Source organism: Numida meleagris, chromosome 3 (genome assembly GCF_002078875.1).
Source record: "Numida meleagris isolate 19003 breed g44 Domestic line chromosome 3, NumMel1.0, whole genome shotgun sequence".
NCBI lineage: Eukaryota > Metazoa > Chordata > Aves > Galliformes > Numididae > Numida > Numida meleagris.
The window spans coordinates 107201171-107218977 of NC_034411.1; the positions used below are offsets into that span (position 1 = coordinate 107201171).

The 17807-nt window shown below is 41.5% G+C and overlaps 1 protein-coding gene across 21 annotated transcripts in view; it reads left to right on the forward strand.

Moving 5' to 3' along the window:
* HMBOX1 (homeobox containing 1) overlaps window positions 1-17807 on the forward strand; it is a 110202-nt gene that overhangs the window by 59294 nt on the left and 33101 nt on the right. For all 21 annotated transcript variants that reach the window (XM_021389615.1, XM_021389614.1, XM_021389624.1 and 18 more), the window contains 3 exons: window positions 339-818; window positions 2846-2931; window positions 11320-11430. In XM_021389615.1, coding sequence (XP_021245290.1) covers window positions 339-818; window positions 2846-2931; window positions 11320-11430 — 677 coding nt within the window. The remainder of the gene's footprint in view (window positions 1-338; window positions 819-2845; window positions 2932-11319; window positions 11431-17807) is intronic.

Sequence of the window (17807 nt, forward strand, 5' to 3'; positions counted from 1 at the left end):
TGAACAGCCATCCTCTTACTGTAACAGAGGATTATTAAAAACAGAAGAGTAGTAACTGCTGGTTCACTGTAGAAGGCAGAAGGAGTAAAAGAAGGAGAGAGAAATGCTATTTGAGAAGTTTGCAGAAGATGAGCCTTTCTGCCAGGTCAGGAGTACTGTTCATGAGAGGCTAAATACTGAGCCTAATTGGAGGTGGACTGTTGGGCTGCCATCTCTGTCATAAGTGTGGCTTAAAGTGTCAGTCTAGAACTGGTGTTTCCTCATGCGAGATATTTTCCATGTACCACAGAGAAGTGTTGAACTGAAGTTTTTGCTTTTACATTTCACCTTGTTTTCAGTCTGCTGGAAACCATGTCTCACTACACAGACGAACCAAGATTTACCATAGAGCAGATAGACCTGCTGCAGCGCCTGAGACGTACAGGAATGACCAGACATGAAATCCTCCATGCGCTGGAAACCTTGGATCGTCTTGATCAAGAGCATAGTGACAAATTTGGAAGAAGGTCTAGCTACGGAGGTGGTTCCTACAGCAACAGTACCAACAATGTCCCAGCATCTTCCTCTACAGCCACGGCTTCAACACAGACCCAGCATTCTGGGATGTCCCCCTCACCAAGCAACAGTTATGACACCTCCCCACAGCCTTGCACTACTAATCAGAACGGGAGGGAGAGTAACGAGAGGTTGTCTGCATTCAATGGGAAGATGTCACCCACCCGCTACCCGCTAGCAAACAGCTTGGCTCAAAGGTCTTACAGTTTTGAAGCTTCTGAAGAGGACTTGGACATCGATGACAAAGTGGAGGAACTGATGAGGTCAGTAGAAGTCTTTGTAGGTTTGGAAAGCGAGGGTGAGAAGTCCTCCAACATGCAGGTTCCTCCTGTGGAACTGCCTTAGTAGTGACAGGCGTTACCAAGAAAGCAGGAATTGCTTTAGGCAGCTGTTCCCCTGCCAGTCCTAGTGGTCACTGTCTCAGTACCTCTCACCTGCTCTTAGTCTTGTGTAGACAATCCCTGCCCATGTGCAGATATATCAGAGGCTGTTCTACTGTTGAAACATTCGTTTCCATATGCTGTACCAAAGATTGAAATTCATGCTTATTCACTGAATTTCCACCCTACTCTTATTCAGAAGACTTCTGACTGAGTCTTAATTCACGTGAGTCTTCCTCCGCTAGTGTGTACCGGTTGAATTTCCTTCCATATATAGGCAGAGTAGGGAAGCTGCTTGGTTAATGCTTTCCGCTGTGATCTGTAGTGCATGTATGTTATCTGTTTATAGTTTGTGGCAGGGGCTGACTCCCTCCTGAATTTGCACAGTCTGCAGATTGGTGCAGGAAAACAAAACACGCACAAAAAAAGAAGCAGAGGTCTTTAGAGGGAGCTAGTTGTTTTTTGTTTTGGTTTTATTTTATTTTGCTGTTTTCTAGATTGACCTTCCTTTACTTTCAGCTGCTTCCTTTTCAGCATTATGGCAAAGATTAAAAGGGGATTGTTCCACCAAAGATGAAGGACTGTGAGTGGGCTTGATAGCAAAAAGAAATACAGGGAAAGGGCCAAAAATCTTGAAACTATTTTAGTTATAATGTTGGGATGTTTTTTTTTCCTTGAAACTGCCACAGATCAGAAGAACCTATGGGAGAGAGAACTAGGGTCCATAATCTCCAGAATGAAAACATGTTTGGAGATTTAAGGTAAAAAGTGTGGCTGGAAAATATTAGAGATGAGCAGTAAGAAAAGCCAGTCAGCCTCGTTTACTGTCAGCTGCAGGGTACTGGAATAATGCAGGAAGGAGGTGAATACAGCAGCATGCAGGAGTTCCCACAGCTGAAGTTTTCATCATTCCTTTGAGTTTTTGGTTCCTATAAGTCTCAAGTAAACTGAAGCTAGGTTTATTTTCTGGCGTATGGAAGATAATTGAGTATGGAAGGAAAAATGAACCCACAACATAGCATTTATTTTCCATTTTGCAGGATTGTCTGCCTTGAAAGCTGCCGAGGCAGGAGAGGAGAAGGGGAAGGGAGATTACTGAACAATAAAGCCAAATAAAGTTTGGTTTTACTTGTCTGCATCTTTCAGGGAAGAAGGGAGGAAGAGGAGGGAAAAGCGTGTTTTCAGCAATTGAAATTTGCTGCGTATCACAATCCTTATGCAACCACAAAATTGTTTACCTTTTAGCACAGTGCCTTCTGAATGATCTTAGTATACCTTAGTACCCACAGCAGGGAGGGTTGGAGCTTGGTAATCTTTAAGGTCCCTTCCAACCAGAGCCATTCTATGATTCTACCTTGTAAAAAATCACGCGAAGGCTTTAACGACTGATGCTTGTTCATTCAGTACAAGCCATGGGCTAGAGAAGTAGCAATGGGGGAATAGGGAGTGCAAAATCTTTTTTTCCTGTGGATCTTTTCCTTGAAAAGCTGGAGAACATTTGTGTAGGTATATTCAGTTGTGCTGCTAACCATGCAGACCCTGCTATCCTTTATTTTTTATTTTTGTGCCTTATTTTTATGACTGAGGTTTTTATGCTGGTATGAGAGATTTATTCATGCCTGTGTAATGAAACTTTGCACATTCCATATGGCAGCCCTGCACCTAATATGAATTATATAGGACACGAGCCATCCATTCTCCTGCTAGGGTACTTTGATCAAACGTGACACTTGTTAAAAGAAGTGTCCACTGGTGAGGCGCTTTGACTATTTTAATGCCTGCCTTCCCCACTCCTTGTCCCCTAAATAAAGGAAATGAAGCCATTTTGCATCTTCAAAGTGCACTTTGGTCTGTCTGGGTTTTTCTCTTGTTTCCTTTTTTTTGTGCTCTTCTATTTTTTGTTTTGGTAGGAGGGACAGCAGCGTGATAAAGGAGGAAATCAAAGCCTTCCTAGCCAATCGGAGGATTTCCCAAGCAGTTGTTGCACAGGTAACAGGTAAGAGCTCGGGGAGTCCTTCCTTCATTTTGGGAAACTGTGTCTGACTGCCTATGTGTGCATGGTGCAGATGTTGGAATATTGCTTGGCTTTCTGCATTGCAGTGCAGATCTGTCAGCTTAGTCATGATAATGTATGCCTTTGATTTAAGACCCATTGTCCCGCACATCATGGAACTTCCCCAGTGAATCACTTGTTCTTTTTTTCTTTTTTTCTTGTGGCTTGTGCTAGCAGATTTTATTTTACAGCATTATAATAAGCCCGAAGTTTTTATCTTTAAAATGAAACCATTTTCCTTAATTCTTAAATTGTTTGTTGAATGTGGTAAATAGATACATATCTGCATCTTTGTGTATAGAGATATGAATAATACATATTTTATAAAATGCATATGAAAAATCTGGAGACACAGCTAAAGCTGATATCACTACATCCAGCAGTCATTTTGTGATAGTTTTGAAGTTTTTCAATTATTTGCCTTTGAGTCACAAATAGTGAAAATGAGTTGTGAGACCGAGGGGGAGGCTATTTTAGCTTAGATATTACCTAGAAGGAGTAGTAGGGTGCTTGGGGCTTTTTTTTTGTTCTGTTTTTAACCCTCTGCTTTATACATTCTCTCTTTTGCATTCAGGGCAAGTAAACAGTGGTACCCCTTATTCTCTTCGGGTGTTATCAATTCTCCTTTACAAATAAATAGATCAGTCCCGTACTATATCTATTGCATCTATTCATTTTTAAAACCAAGCTGGATTAATGATCTTGGAATGGATCCTTTTTAAGGTTCCTTGATGACTAGGAATGCCAAACCGACAGGAGGGGAGTTGTTCTTTTATGATATTTCCAGTGTTTGAAATGTCATGAGAACCCATCTGCCTGGAAGATCTGGGTTTGCAGACGCTGTGTGTGCTAGCAGTTTAGGTAGGCAGGCAGAAATGGGTGCTGGGCCCACGGAGCCAGGAATTCCTTCCACATCTATGATCTGGGGCAAATTACTTGTACAAAATTAACATTTTTGTATCGCTCTAAGGAGCGTTGCTAACCTTACCAGATATTAGCATTAGTACTTCAGAAATTTAATGCTGAGTCTTCTTACTTGAATTGGACCTGAACTGTGGGCAGCTTGTGGGTCAGTCCCATACCTTTGTGCAATTCTTGCCCAAATATTATCTTGGAATGGCTCATTTCCAAATTTACCTCCTGTATAGTTCATTATGAGGGCAAGCAACAGAAGGACAGAGCTTCTGAGCCTGAGTAAGTCAAACTTATTCTCCTTCTTCAAGACAAGTGTTGCAGAGAGGGAAAAAAATGTGGCAGGAGAGTATTTCCAAAACAAACCAGCATTTTTTTTGTCAGACTATTGCATGCCATTAAATAAGAATTTCCGTGCCAAATCTAAAGTCGTCTGGATCAATAAAAGGAACTGATCCATTTGCCTACATCTTGGTGCATATCTCAGTACCCAGGCAGGCTGTAACAAAGTCAAGACGGATCTCTTCACTCCTGGTCATGTTGGTCCTTCCATCCTCATCGTACTGTCTCTGTTATCGCTAGATGTCTTAGCCTGTCAGTGGGACAGAGCAGAGACTGACCTAATGGCACTATGCTGTTGTCTTATTTTCACGTGAAATCAGAGGGAAAACAGGTAGCTCTAAAGGTTAAATGGCTACGTCTTTTTGCAGCTGACCAATGGACCTTTCAAATAAGAAAATAAAGTGACATTTTGCACCTGATGCACTTTCTTAAGCAAAGATAGCTGTAAGGCCTGTGCTATGCTGTGACGCACAAATCTTCCTCTTGCTGCCCTTTGCAGTTGAGCAGTGTTTTCTTCCTGTACTTAATGGGAAGGTCTTTAGGAGCTGGTTCATTTTCAAAGTAGCCCCTCAGCCTTGTGCATGCAGATGTGTAGCACTTATGTGCCACTATTAAGTACATAGTTATGGCTTATCTGAAAGAAATAGTCTCAAGGAGATTGAAGGGACCAGATTAGTGTGTACTCAGCACTAACGGGGGAAACATCAGCTTCCTTTCAAAGGCACGGAACAGTGAAGAGTGGCTGAAAATATCTCAGGACAGAGACCCAGAGTGGAATGCATGTGTCCCAGGACTCTCATTTCCACATTTGTCTTAGACCTGATGAATGCTAGTTGACTTTTGGATTCTTCAAATGTATCCATCGTCCCTTCCCATTCAGCTGTGAAGCAGGCTCCCATGGAAGGTTTGGAAACCACTTTTGGTTCTTCAAAAAAGGAGTTTGGGTAGACTAGTGTAATGCTTTGCGGAATATATAGTCCCAAATGTTGGGACCATATCCATATATATGGTCCCATCTCAGTGTTTACAGACTTAGTCTTGCTTGTGAAGCTGATTTGTAAATCATTCAGTAAGCAAGAGAAAAATGGATAAATAAAATTCAAAGAGTGGTCACTAACAGATGGCGTAGGGGAGGGCTATAGGAAGTGATATCTCTTCAGAACGCTGCTCAGTCTGGGTGATTGTACTCTCACTCCCTTCCAGCCCCAGGCATCATTCATCACCATTCCCTTAAATCCAAACATAGCTGCAGTTCAGATGTTGGGCGTATTTGACTTGCCCAGCCGCTAGTTACCACCCTCCATCAGCTGGAAATCATTTGTTTGGCACTTGAAATAAATGCAGAACACTATGGCCTCAGCTTTTATCATTCATCTCTTCTGCCTTGGGAAGAGAGGCAAGAAACAAATGAATTGAAAAAGCCGTGGCTGGCTCTGTCCAGGAGGAGAGTTGTTTGACCCAGCTGCCTGTGCTGTGGTCCTACTCCTTTCAGTCTCTACCTATTCCTATGCTATTTTAAAAATTCTGCTTATTTGTGTAATGGGAGGGGAGAATGATTATCACTGATTAGCGATATTAGATCTCGAGCTAGGAACCTGAGGCTTTACTTTCTTAATTATTACTGGGTATGATATTGTCTTAATTGGACGTGTAAGTGACAAACATTTGTTAAAACAGTGTATTTGTATGCCTTCAAATTGCAGGTCATGGGCTAGCTCATGAGCTATTGAATTGCTTACCCCGTGCTTCCAATCCCATTTGTCCCCATTCTATCTTGTCATCTTTCTGTCCTTGGAGCAGGAACCTCTAGTGCAACTTCTGCAACTTGAAACTTCACTTTTACCTGATTTCATAAATTCCTCAAGGCTCTTAAGATCTCATTCAAAAAAGTGTTTCTCTCTTTTCTCATCTCAATTCAAATATTGCAGTGCACTCACAGGATATGCATTCGTATATCAACCGCAGTCCTACAAAGTACCCTGAGCAGGCTTTCAATTACAGCCACTGCAATGGCAAACTGCTTTTCCTTTTGTTTTTCTTGTGCTGCACCGAAAGGGGGTGGGAAGTGATGGAGGCCAAGGATATGTAAGAATGAGACACGGAGCTGAAGGTTAAAGTCAGCTGTTGCAGTAGAACAATTTTTTAGGCTCTCTTAGTCTTTATAAAATTACCAGAAACTTTTCAAGTCATTTAGATAATGAATCTGACAAGGAAAATTAAACCTGGAAGACATTCCGCAGGGCCGCCTTGTGTACTGAGAGAAGAGAGCAGATTGGAAAATAGTAACATTGGAATATTAAATGGTGACTTGGAAATAAAGAAATGATTGATAAGAAGCAAAAACTTAGCATAACACTTATTAGTGCAGGTCCTAAATACGGGAGCTGCTTTTTATAGAAACTTTTTTTTAATGGTGTCTGTAATAAGATAAACAAGAAGCACTTGGGTTGGGCTCTGTATAAATAATCTCCTACTGATAAGAAAAATGACAGTATAAACAGGAGCTAATAATAGTTCCTGCTGAATTTCCTATCTTGGTTTTTTTTTGAAGCTCCTTTTTAGCATCGCTGCAGCTCACTCGGGGTAGATATTTAGCCCTACGTGTGGCAGGTGAGGTGCCAAATTGTTATAAACAACAATTTGAAGTCATGCAGCGTAATTTGTTTTAGCCATCAGCGGAATTGTTTCTGGGCACAATGTAAGAAGTACTCCAAATGCTGATTTGGAGATGCTGCCTCTTGATGCAGGCTCCAAGTGTAGATGGAGAGTGGGGGAAACGTCTTCAGAAACTGACACCTTTCTGTTGCGTACCGCAGCAAAGGAGAAAGGGAGGAGTGTTCATAGATGAGCTCCTTGCAGCCAACCTAAATGCTTTGATGGACGATGCCTCTGCAAGGTTTGGAAGTGTTGACTTTTCCACTTTTTACACATAGAGAAGAGTGAAGGAACAAAAATCCGTCCTTTCCTGAGCTCACAGTGACAGCAGTCAGTGGTAGAGCAGGAATTTGAATTCGCATTTCTCAGTTCTTAGGTTAGTGCCATAAAAACCAAGCTATCGTATGTGGAAAAATAATAATAAATAATGCGGAGGTCATTTTTTTTTTGGAAAAATATGTAACAAATGGAGCTTTCCAGTGTGCAGTTCTGCTAACCTTCCTGATTATTCTGCGTGTATAATTCAACCTTGTCCTTCTGTCTCTGTCTTAATTGATATGAGATCTCCAGGACTTAGCTTTGTGTTGTGCTAAATACACAGGGCATCTAGTGCAGTGGAGAGCAGCCTCTAAAATCTCCTAAGGTTTGGAACCTACGCGCACGGGTGCCAAGCAAATTACAAATACAGACCAAGTGTAATTGAACTAGTTCAGTTGTGAAGAAAATTCAGAAAATTACTGATCATCTGAGGTGGTAAGAAACTGGCATTTCTCATTATTTTTTTTAATACTCCTGACAGCACAGGGAAAGATTTTCTTTATGTGATTTTGATCTTCGCAGGTTTTCTGTAAACAAGCATTTGCTAATCTCTTAAATTGATAGATGTCCTTTGTAAGCCTGTGCTGTATGGATGTAGGATTTTGCTTTCAAACGGGAGAATTAAGACACTGCCAGTTATTTCTTCTCCAAATCTGATGTATTCCAGGTGCTTCTAAAAATCTCTCCTGAAAGAAACATTAAAGAAATGCAAAGTAGAGTCACCGAACAAATCTGTATGTGAAGGTGAAAACAGTTACTAAAGACTGGATGAATAGCAGTTTTGAGGGTTACTAGTGGGTTTGTACTGCAGGTATCAATTGCCTTCTCTGAAGGCTACATTTTGCCATTTCTTTTAAGTATATGGATGGGAAAATTCTTCCCATCTTTCTTCTTCTTCTTTGTTCAGGAGAGAATGGGGATGTCCAGAGGAGCATGCTTGTGCTGTCATCTCCTTTTTGCATATAATTATGAATTGTAACCTGCTGTGGGAAGGAGTGATGTGTGACACAAGAAATCAGCATTTGATTTGCTGTAATCCTTTGTGGCTACCACTTCTTCCTTCACTATTTTCAGTGAGTGAGCTAGTTGTGCTCATTACAAAGTGTTCTTGTCCCTGCTGATCCTGAGCCCGGAGGATGTCAGTCTTCCCTGAGGTCCGTGGTTCGCTTTGAGAGTGAATTTCCTCCAGACAGCTGGATTTTCAGTACTCCAGAGATCTTCTTTCATTAATCTGCTTCTGGCAGCAGGATGATTTCTTTTTTCCTGCCAGTGCAATTTCCTAAAGTAGCGTGATTACAGACTATGTGACAGGATGGCGCTGGTGGTGGTACTAGTCGCTGTCCCTATGAGTCAACTGTGCAAAATCTATTTGAGATGCAAGAAATTCTGATGTGACTTCTTTTTTTTTTTTTTTTTTAATTGAAAGGGGTGAAGGATGGGTTTGTGATCTGTGCTGAGATCTAGGAGACAGGCTCTGGATCAGTTCTTCTGCACCTGACTTTGCACGTGACCTTGAATCACTAACCATTGGCACGTGTGATTCTGGAGCCTCTAAACTGAACTGATGAGCAAATGAAAAGTATTTGGTCTTAAAAAGAGAGAGGAGTGCTGTAGGTAGAGGAAACCTTTAAGGAGCTCAGCTTTTGTTCTGTCTCTGAAACAGGGAAAGAGAATAAATAAATAAAAGCAGAAAAGATTGATAGAAAATGGGATGTGAAGGGACTTGGACAGGTGTGCATTCTGTATAGAAGTAAGATCAGCTGCCTAAGCCACACCTCATGCACGTGATCTGAGTTTGCAGCATTGCTATAGAAGTCTCCTAGCCAAAGAGCAAAATTGGCTATGAGCTTTTCACTAATGCAAGAAATGCTACGGACTGCAGTGCCATCAGTGAGATACCATGGTCAATAATGTATTGAGAATTTATAGTGCAGTCTTTGTATTAGTACATCACAATGTCCTGTACAAAGCCCCATTTTGTAGAAATGACTTTATAAACTGAGAGGACTTGCAAGGAGTCAAAAGTGGGCATAGCTGTGCACAGCTTTGGCTCCTACTCCTTTGCTTTGTCTGAAGTGGCTAATATCTGTGCCACCTCGTGGCAGTGTCAGGGAACCCCTTGGGCACAATTTGGATTCTTGCACGACACCGCTCTTTTTGAAGATACTTAATCTCAATTTGTAATTTTTATCTAATAATGCCTTGCATTTATACCTTATGTTGTTATGCAAACATGCAGCGGACACTAATTCATTGCAATAAGTGTAAGTGGACTGTGGTTAACAAGTAAATTAATGGCGCTTCAACCCATTGATTAATAGGAGCCACGCATCCAAAAGCAATGAGACACAACCATTTGTGTCCTACAGCACTGTGTTAAGGAAATGCCTTTTATAAATCATAACTGTAGATGGGAAGCTGCATATTTTCAAAGCTTCGTTCTTGAACTGACAATCAGGCATCTGGATTGCATTTTGGGCCAGAGAGCTTTATCAACTGATACTTATTTTTGGTATTAGCACGTGTGCTTCCATAGTTAATTGGTGGAATGTAAAGTTTGTTAGGTCAAGTTATTTCACTTCTGTACTAGTACAAACCCAGTTATATACCTAATATGTGCCCTGGGGGTTATCAGCTTTGGGCCACACCAGTTGTTTCGGAGCTCTTTCAGGCATGGGACATGGGCACGGGTGTTAAGATCATCAGCAGATGTGCAGGAAACCAAACCAAACCAGGATATGTTTGTGGGCAGAGATCTGTTGAATGACACTAAGTTTCTGTACTCAAAACAGAACTAACCTATCCCTTTTCCACGGGGCAATTTAAACTTGATAGGCTCAGGGGTTCTGTGTAACAAAGAATGGGTAAGAGCATAAGCCCTGAGATTTTGAAAACCTGAACGGACTAAACCCGCACGAATACGACACCTAAGACTTGAGTTAAATCATTCTAAAGTTAACTGACTTCCATGTTCAGTGCAAAGGAAGCATAATAAAAACCCCTTATTAGAAGTGGTAAAGCTACAGGGGGTCATTTTCATGAGTTAAATATGATTACAAGATCTTCTAAAACCTGGATGCATCTCAAGAGGGGAGAGGTAGTTTGACTTCTGTGGGAAAGCCAGCTTTCTACCTGCCTTAGCATTATCTCCAAGCAGGTGTTGGCACAGGTGGCGTGCAGCAGTATATTGTTACTTGGAGCGCCTCCTAAAAGTTGAATTCTTGGGAGAGTCTCTGTGTTATTAACCCTTCCTGATAGCCCGAGAGCACGAGGAATCGTACCGCCAGAGTTACAGCCTCAGTCATTCAGCAGGCTGCTTTTGTTATTTTCAAACCAACCGTTCCCCTGCCATTGCACCTTTAAACCTCTTCCTTTATTTGATTCCTCCCCTTCTAATGACTGCTTCTTCCCTTTCTGCATCGATCCTTCATTCAGTGTCACGCTTCGGAAATAACGGTATTAATTTCTACTTTTTTTTTTTTTTTTGCCTTTTACTATTTTCTTAGAAGTCTTTTTGTCCCTAATCCTTCCTGGGTGCGTAGGGCCTGAGTCCTGCTCTGCTTTGCTGACAGGCAGCTGCTCTTTCTGTTGTGTTTCCTGACTGTTGTTATAGCAGCTGATAGCTGGCTCGCTGCGTTTCTGGGGTGATTTGATCTATATCACATAAACTGTTTCTGTGTTTATCTCCCTTTTTATTCAAGCCTTGAATGATAATGATCTCCTAAGTATCATCTGCTATATGTAATAGTGGGTAAGGGACTTGTTCCTGCTTCACAGATGAAGAAATCTAATGGTTCAGAATGGGACCATTCAGTGAGCAGTAGATTTGGCTTCCCAGTTTGTGCCCTTCTTGCTTGTAGACTGATTGTGCTGATTCTAGGATGTATCTTGAGTAAGGCTGAAAATAACAAGAAGGTAAAGCAGCTAGGGGTAGGGGAAGAAGCTTGAACCCTCTCTGTTTTCTATGATTGAAATATTAGCACCAAATTTTCAGGCTTTATAAGACAACACCTTTTATTAGTATATAAACCACTTAAAATATTTTAAAAGAACAAGTTTTCTCTTCTTCTTTCTCTCTCTTTTTTTTGTTTTTGTTTTCTACAGGTATCAGTCAGAGCCGGATCTCGCATTGGCTTTTGCAGCAGGGGTCAGACTTGAGTGAACAAAAGAAAAGGGCATTTTACAGATGGTACCAGCTTGAGAAGACAAATCCTGGTAAACACGTCTAGCCTAAACATCTCCTACCATTTGATTGATGAAAAAAAGCCTTTTGTCGCTGATTTGGGTTATCACTGATCATTCACTTGGTGGTATACTGGTGAGGTATTTCCTCTGACTAGCTTCTTTCTTAGGAATAGGTCTATGTTTTGTTTGCAGCAACGGACCTAGGACTGACTGACCCATAGCTATCTGTCCAGCTTCTCAGTTGTGGTTACTTGCCCTGTCTCCCACCCCTAGCTAGCTCTGGGAATCAGAAGCGCACTCAGTGAAGTTCTAGTCAGACGACATGAAACAAATGCTGAGGCTCTTCAGACTGAGCAAGTAGAAAACGCTAGTAATGGCTACATAATACAGAGTTACAGCAAATGTGTGCATTTTAGCTGAGAGGAACTTTGGGATAACTTCAGAGGGTTTTGAGTTGTAGCTGAAGCTCATGGGTGAGATGTATGGATAGGTACGGGTGATGAAATGGAGACGTCTCTCTCAAATTCCACCTCCTTATTCAAATCTCAAAATATATAAAGAGAAATAAAGTTCTTAGAATCCTAGAATCATAGAATTGCTCAGGTTGGAAAGGACCTTCAAGATCATCAAGTCCAACCGCAGCCTAACAAACAATCTATCTTAAAAATCGCAGTTGAATACGTTTCCTTGTGTTGTTTTTCTCTACAGATTTTGTTTGACTACAGTTCTTATTTTCCCTTCAATAGCCTTATTGTAAAGCTCAAAATATTTACATTTAATTTCCTTTTTTATTCATTTAATTTGGCGTGATTAAATTAATGGTGTAATTGTTTAAGAAATGTAAGACTTAACCTGTATAATATGAGCTTGGCTTCAACATCCAAAATTCTGTTGAGAAGAATTCCAACAAACACAGATCCTCAAAACTTCTGCTTTGTGTGTAAGCTGTAAATCAGGAGGCTCTGGGTGTCAGTTGGCCTGAGAATATTTTAGCTTAAAGTTCGGTGAGTTCAAAGCTAGAGTGAAGCCTGTCCTTTCTGTTAAGCATCTAGAAAACTGTTTCAAGGAATGAATGTGCCAAGGGTTTGAGGTTCTAACAAGCTGCAGGGATCCCCAAGAGGCCTTGATTTGTCATAGAATTTGGAATTGTGATACTGAAAATCAGTAAAGGTGTTGGATGCAGCCTTTCACTGCCAGTTTCTTTGGAAGCCTCACGTTGTACCACGTGAAACAACTCTCAGCCGTTTCCCTTCGAAGGAAGTTATTACCTCCAAAACAGAGAAAATCACAGGTTTTTTGGAACGTGCATTTAAAGAGAAGAAAGTAATTAAGAAAAAAATGCTTCTCCTAGCAGCGAAAACTATTGCATGGATTTTTCTATGTCCTTGCATCTTTTCTTTCCAGTATCATTTGGAGCTGTTTAGGAAATAGTATTCTGTGCTAGGATAAGAGTCGTCAGACTTAGTACTTCTTTCTCTCATTTTATTCACAAGCTCACAGCTTTTTGTCCTTTCAGGCTAGAGAAGTGTCTAAGGAAGGAAGACTCGCAACACCAAAGTTGCAACATAAATATAATTGAATTGATGTTAACTTCTGTTTCATTAATCCACAGTGCTGCTGAGTTCTTGTTCGCTTTTCTTTATGCACACATGGGAAAATTTCTTGAAGAGTGGTTGTTTGCATTTAACCTTTTTTCAAATAAGAGATCTTATACAGCGTTTTCAGGAAGTGTAAAAGGCAGAATGCCTCCTTTGCCCATGCCAAGAGACTATTTGGATGCATTTAAATCCCCTTCAGAACCAGATAACGTTTGTTTTATTTTTAGAGGTTGAGGTAAGGGGCGGGGAAGCTTAGTTTTCCTGTGGCTGTTGGAAAAGTCTGCTTGGGGAAAATGTGATAGTATTTCTTTATTTTGGAATCATCCACTTCTTTCTAATATTGCCATCTACTAGATTGCAGGTCAGACTGGTCAGGCAAGAGGTAATTAGCATGCACATGTGCAAGTGTATACAGTATATTAAGGAAGATAACCAACCTTGTCCAAAGCATCCTGGATTTAAATTACTATTAATAGAACCAATTTGGAGCTGAAGTTTTGGACATTACTTACAGTATCCTGTAATTCCCAGGCTATTCAGCTGCCTTCATTAGAATCAGAAAATGAGAAAATCGTTGCCATATTTGCACAGAAGTGGTCACAGCAGTCCTAGTCACTCTTTGCAAAAGAGTGCCCTCCTCTGATAAAAACTGAAGTCATTAAATGAGTGGCATGAACTTTTTTTCTATTTATTGTCTTAGGAAGAAGTGAAATTTGGCTTTCTATTATCTCATCTTTTATGATTGCAGCTACTGGGAGCAAAATGTTGGTCCTTCTTCTCTGAGTGATAAACTTGGGTCCCTCTGCACAGGAACACATTTGTGTTTGAGTTACCAGTGGGCAAAAAGGGGTCTTTGGGAACATTCAGTTCATTGTTTCTTTAATCCTTATTTTTAACACTGGGAGTCTCAAAACTAAGTTCATTTTCTGACTGAATTCATTAGTGTAGTAAAAGGAAGATAATTTTCACTTACTATTGAAACAGTTTTGAAGCACCCAGGGCACCCAACGCAATCAGTTTGTGAACTGTAAAGAAAGAAAAGCTGCTTTCTGAGGGAAGGGCTGGATATCACTTGGCAGACCTGCAGTCTTTCCTTGGCTCTGCTAGTTTTCTGTACAACTTTCAGCAAGTGATTTTGCCTTTGCTCCTCATTCCCACCTACCAGGTAAAGGTGAGATTGTTCCCAAGGCATGAGTTGCTTGCCTTGCCTGTAAGTCCCTCTCAAAAGGGACTGTCTTGTACTTCTCTCATATACTGCACCCAGCCAGGAATTTCAAAGAATACAGGAGGCCAAAAATAACTTGTAAATGCATCAAAAGAGATTCATTTTCTTTTTTCAAGTGTGTCACAGTGGTACATAATGCTTTAAATCGTCCACAAGTAGTCCTGCATCTGCTAACCTAGGAAGTATGTACTGTGGAGCATTAGGGTGATTTTGAGACATCGCTCCTAGTGAGACATAGCCAGATGTTACTCCTGTACAGAAGGAACTCAGCAATTCCATCGCTTTTGTTACTTGCCATTTTGCTTTGGCCACCAGTATATGCTGCTTGTTGTTTTCCTGCTTCTGATTGCTTTTCTGCATGGGTGGTTACTGTACTTCTCCTGTCTTTGGTGGCAGTTCATAGAATCGTGGAATCTTTTGAGTTGGAAGGGACCCTTAAAAGTCATCTAGTCAAACTCCCCTGCAATGAACAGGAACATCTGCAGCTTGATCAGGTTGCTAAGAGTGTGGTTCAGCCTGACCTTGAATATCTCCAAGGACGGGGTACCACCACCTCTCTGGGCAACCTGTGCCAGTGCCTCACCACCCTTAGTGTAAACGACTTCTTCCTTATATCCAATCTAAATCTCCCCTCTTTTAGTTTGAAACCATTTCCCCTTGTCCTATCACAAGCCCTGCTGAAGAGTCTGTCCGCTTCCTTCTTATAGCCCCCCTTTAGGTACGGACAGGCTGCTCTCAGATCTCCATGGAGCTTTCTCCAGGCTGAGCATCCCCAGCACTCTCAAACTGTCTTCACAGGGAAGGTGTTCCATCCCTTGGATCATTTTTGTGGCCCTCCTCTGGATGTGCTCCAGTATGTTCATGTTTCTCTTGTACTGAGGACTCCACATCAGAACACAGTACTCCAGGTGAGGTCTCACCAGCACAGAACAGCTGCTGGCCCTGCTGTCCACACTGCTTTTGGTGCAGCCCAGGGTACAGTTGGCTTTCTGGGCTGCGAGGACACACTGCAGCTGTGCTCTATGCTTACATCCCCCAGCTTGTACTGACAGCGGGGGTTGCCACAACCCACGTGCAGACCTTGCACTTGGATTTGTTGAACCTCACGAGGTTCACCTGGGTCCACTGCTCAGCCTGTGTAGGTCCCTCTGGGTGGCATCCTGTCCCTTGGGCGTGTCAACCAGACAGCTCGGTGTCATCCACAAACTTGCTGAGAGTGCACTCAATCCCACTGTTGATGTCATTGATGAACAATGCTCTTTAATATATTCGGACAACAGCAGATAGGAAAGTTGCCAATGCTCAAAGATGATAAAAAAAACCTTTCTGCTGTATGCAATAATCTTGCTTAAAAACTTCTTGACTTCTTGATCAATGTTTTCCTGGTAGGAGTAATGTCAAACTTAATAGCATAGCTGCAAACTCCAATGTATTAGTGACTGTAATATTTTCTGGAAGCAGTTGCCAATTAGGGTGAAAGGCAGTTTTTTGTTGAGGGGAAGAAGTCAATGCTAAATACTAGTGTTTGAAAGGACTTTAAACCAATTAATAGGGATACTTTCCATTTAGATCAGGCGTTTTTTGGACAGGCACCACATCTCTTGTGTTTTGTAGAGGGCCGTGAGCATTTTGGCAGCAGATAAATAATATACATTTCAGAAGCCAGTGTATGAGTGCACTGAGTCCTATAAAGTTCTGATTATTTTTTAGAGCCCCTGGCTTTTAAATATATAAATACTTCTTTTTACACTGATAGCTTGATTAGCTTGTCTGGCACTGGATCTTGGGCAACTAGGAAAGCTTGTTATGGGGCAACTTGAGCATTTCTTTTGCCTCTGTGCACTGTAACCTGAACATGTCTCCTAGAAATGACGTGTTGGAGTTGCAGATGGTTACAGACCGCCTCCAGTTAGCCTGGATGCTTTATTTCAGCTAGTCCTGTGTAACAGAAAGGCAGCTGTGGTCACCTTGTGCTTTTCCTCCTTGAGCAAAAGGGAAGAAGAAAGGTAGTTGTTATCAGGATGTAACATCTCTTGTGTTACACCCATAGTAGCTCTTGTTTAGCTATATCAGTAAAACATACAAAAAAAAAAACCAAACAAGCAAACACCCAACCAAAACAACAGAGGCTGGATATCCCATGAGATTTGCACTGGAAATGTATTGTTGGTGATTTACTGTTTTACAGAGCTTCAGCAGTCCTGCTCTGATCCTTCCCAGCCCAAACAATGAGACCTGTAGGGAATGTTTTGCTGTGCAGGCTGCTGATTCAAATCTAGCTTGGCTCAGGAGTAACTGGAAGGTGTTTATTATGTGCTCTCAGGTCAGTCTGGCTAAAAATGAAGCGTGACATCTCTTCTTATCAATGTAATATATGGTAGGTCCTTGTTGCAGAGACTTGCTGGTAAATGATTTCTTGGAGCTGGGAGATGCCCTGAGGCTGGCTCCAGCCATTCTGTGCATCACCCTCATACTGCAGGGGCCTCTGCAAGACGTGGGATGTGGATCAGCAATTGCATGTGATGCTTTTAAGAGCAGCTCTTTTTCTTCAGGATAGTGTTTGGGACCGTCGAGAGAAGGAAGGCCTTTGTCACGAGAAGCTTTCAGTATAGAGGCAGCTCTGTGTTGTTGGAAAAAATGCTCAGTGTTGGCAAGCAGTGAGATGGCACTTTTCCTTTTTCTCCCTGCGAGGAGTTCTTCCCAGACAGTTCACCTCTACACCGCTTACAGGTTCTTGCTTTTTGATGCATATACCAAGACAGAAATTTCATACATTTGCTCTGCTTGTTCTGTAGAAGAGAGAAGCTTCACTTCTTAAAAGCTTTTTGAGGAGCTTGTAAAAAGAATCTGAAATGGCAGCTGGGATGGAAGATAAGTTGTAAAGAAGTGAAGCTGGTCTGAGAGAAGGTTGCAGTGAAGCTTTGGACCATCAGAGTAAATGGGATCCTGAAGTGCTCACTTAATTGAGGGAGATGAAACAAAGCTCAAGTTGCCTTATCAAGTGCAACAACGGTGCACATGCCTACCACTTCTGCTCTCACAGATGGATCCCAGCACATCTTGTGCCTCTGCATGCATTCAGATGCTTCTGTCTTTCTTTGTGCGCAAAAGCAGGGTTGTATACTTGCTTGTAATGCACAGCATGCTTCTCCCATATCAGCAGCTGATAGTGATCTTACCCTGTAGAAAAGAGAAATAGGTAAATTGATAGGTAAATTGGTAGGAAGGCTGCTAAACCAAAAAAACATAAATAAAAATTCAGTAGGTAAACATGGCAGCAGCAGGAGTAAATTTATGCTTTAAATGCTGATGTTTTTTCAGCGTTTGTCTGCAAAATTTGATGTAATTACTCTGCATCTCTTAGCTTTATGTTAGGCATCACTGATATTTCCATATTCCCCCTGTTTCTTGAGAACATTCAAATGAAATCCTTAGGTAGGGACAATACATTGCTAAGACAGCACAGAGAAAGCTAATTCCTTCTCCCAGTCTCCCCAGACTCTTTTAAATAAATGAATAATATTTGTATTTTAATTGTGGAAGTGTGTTTAAAGCCGAGCAACCTGATACTCACCCAGACCTCA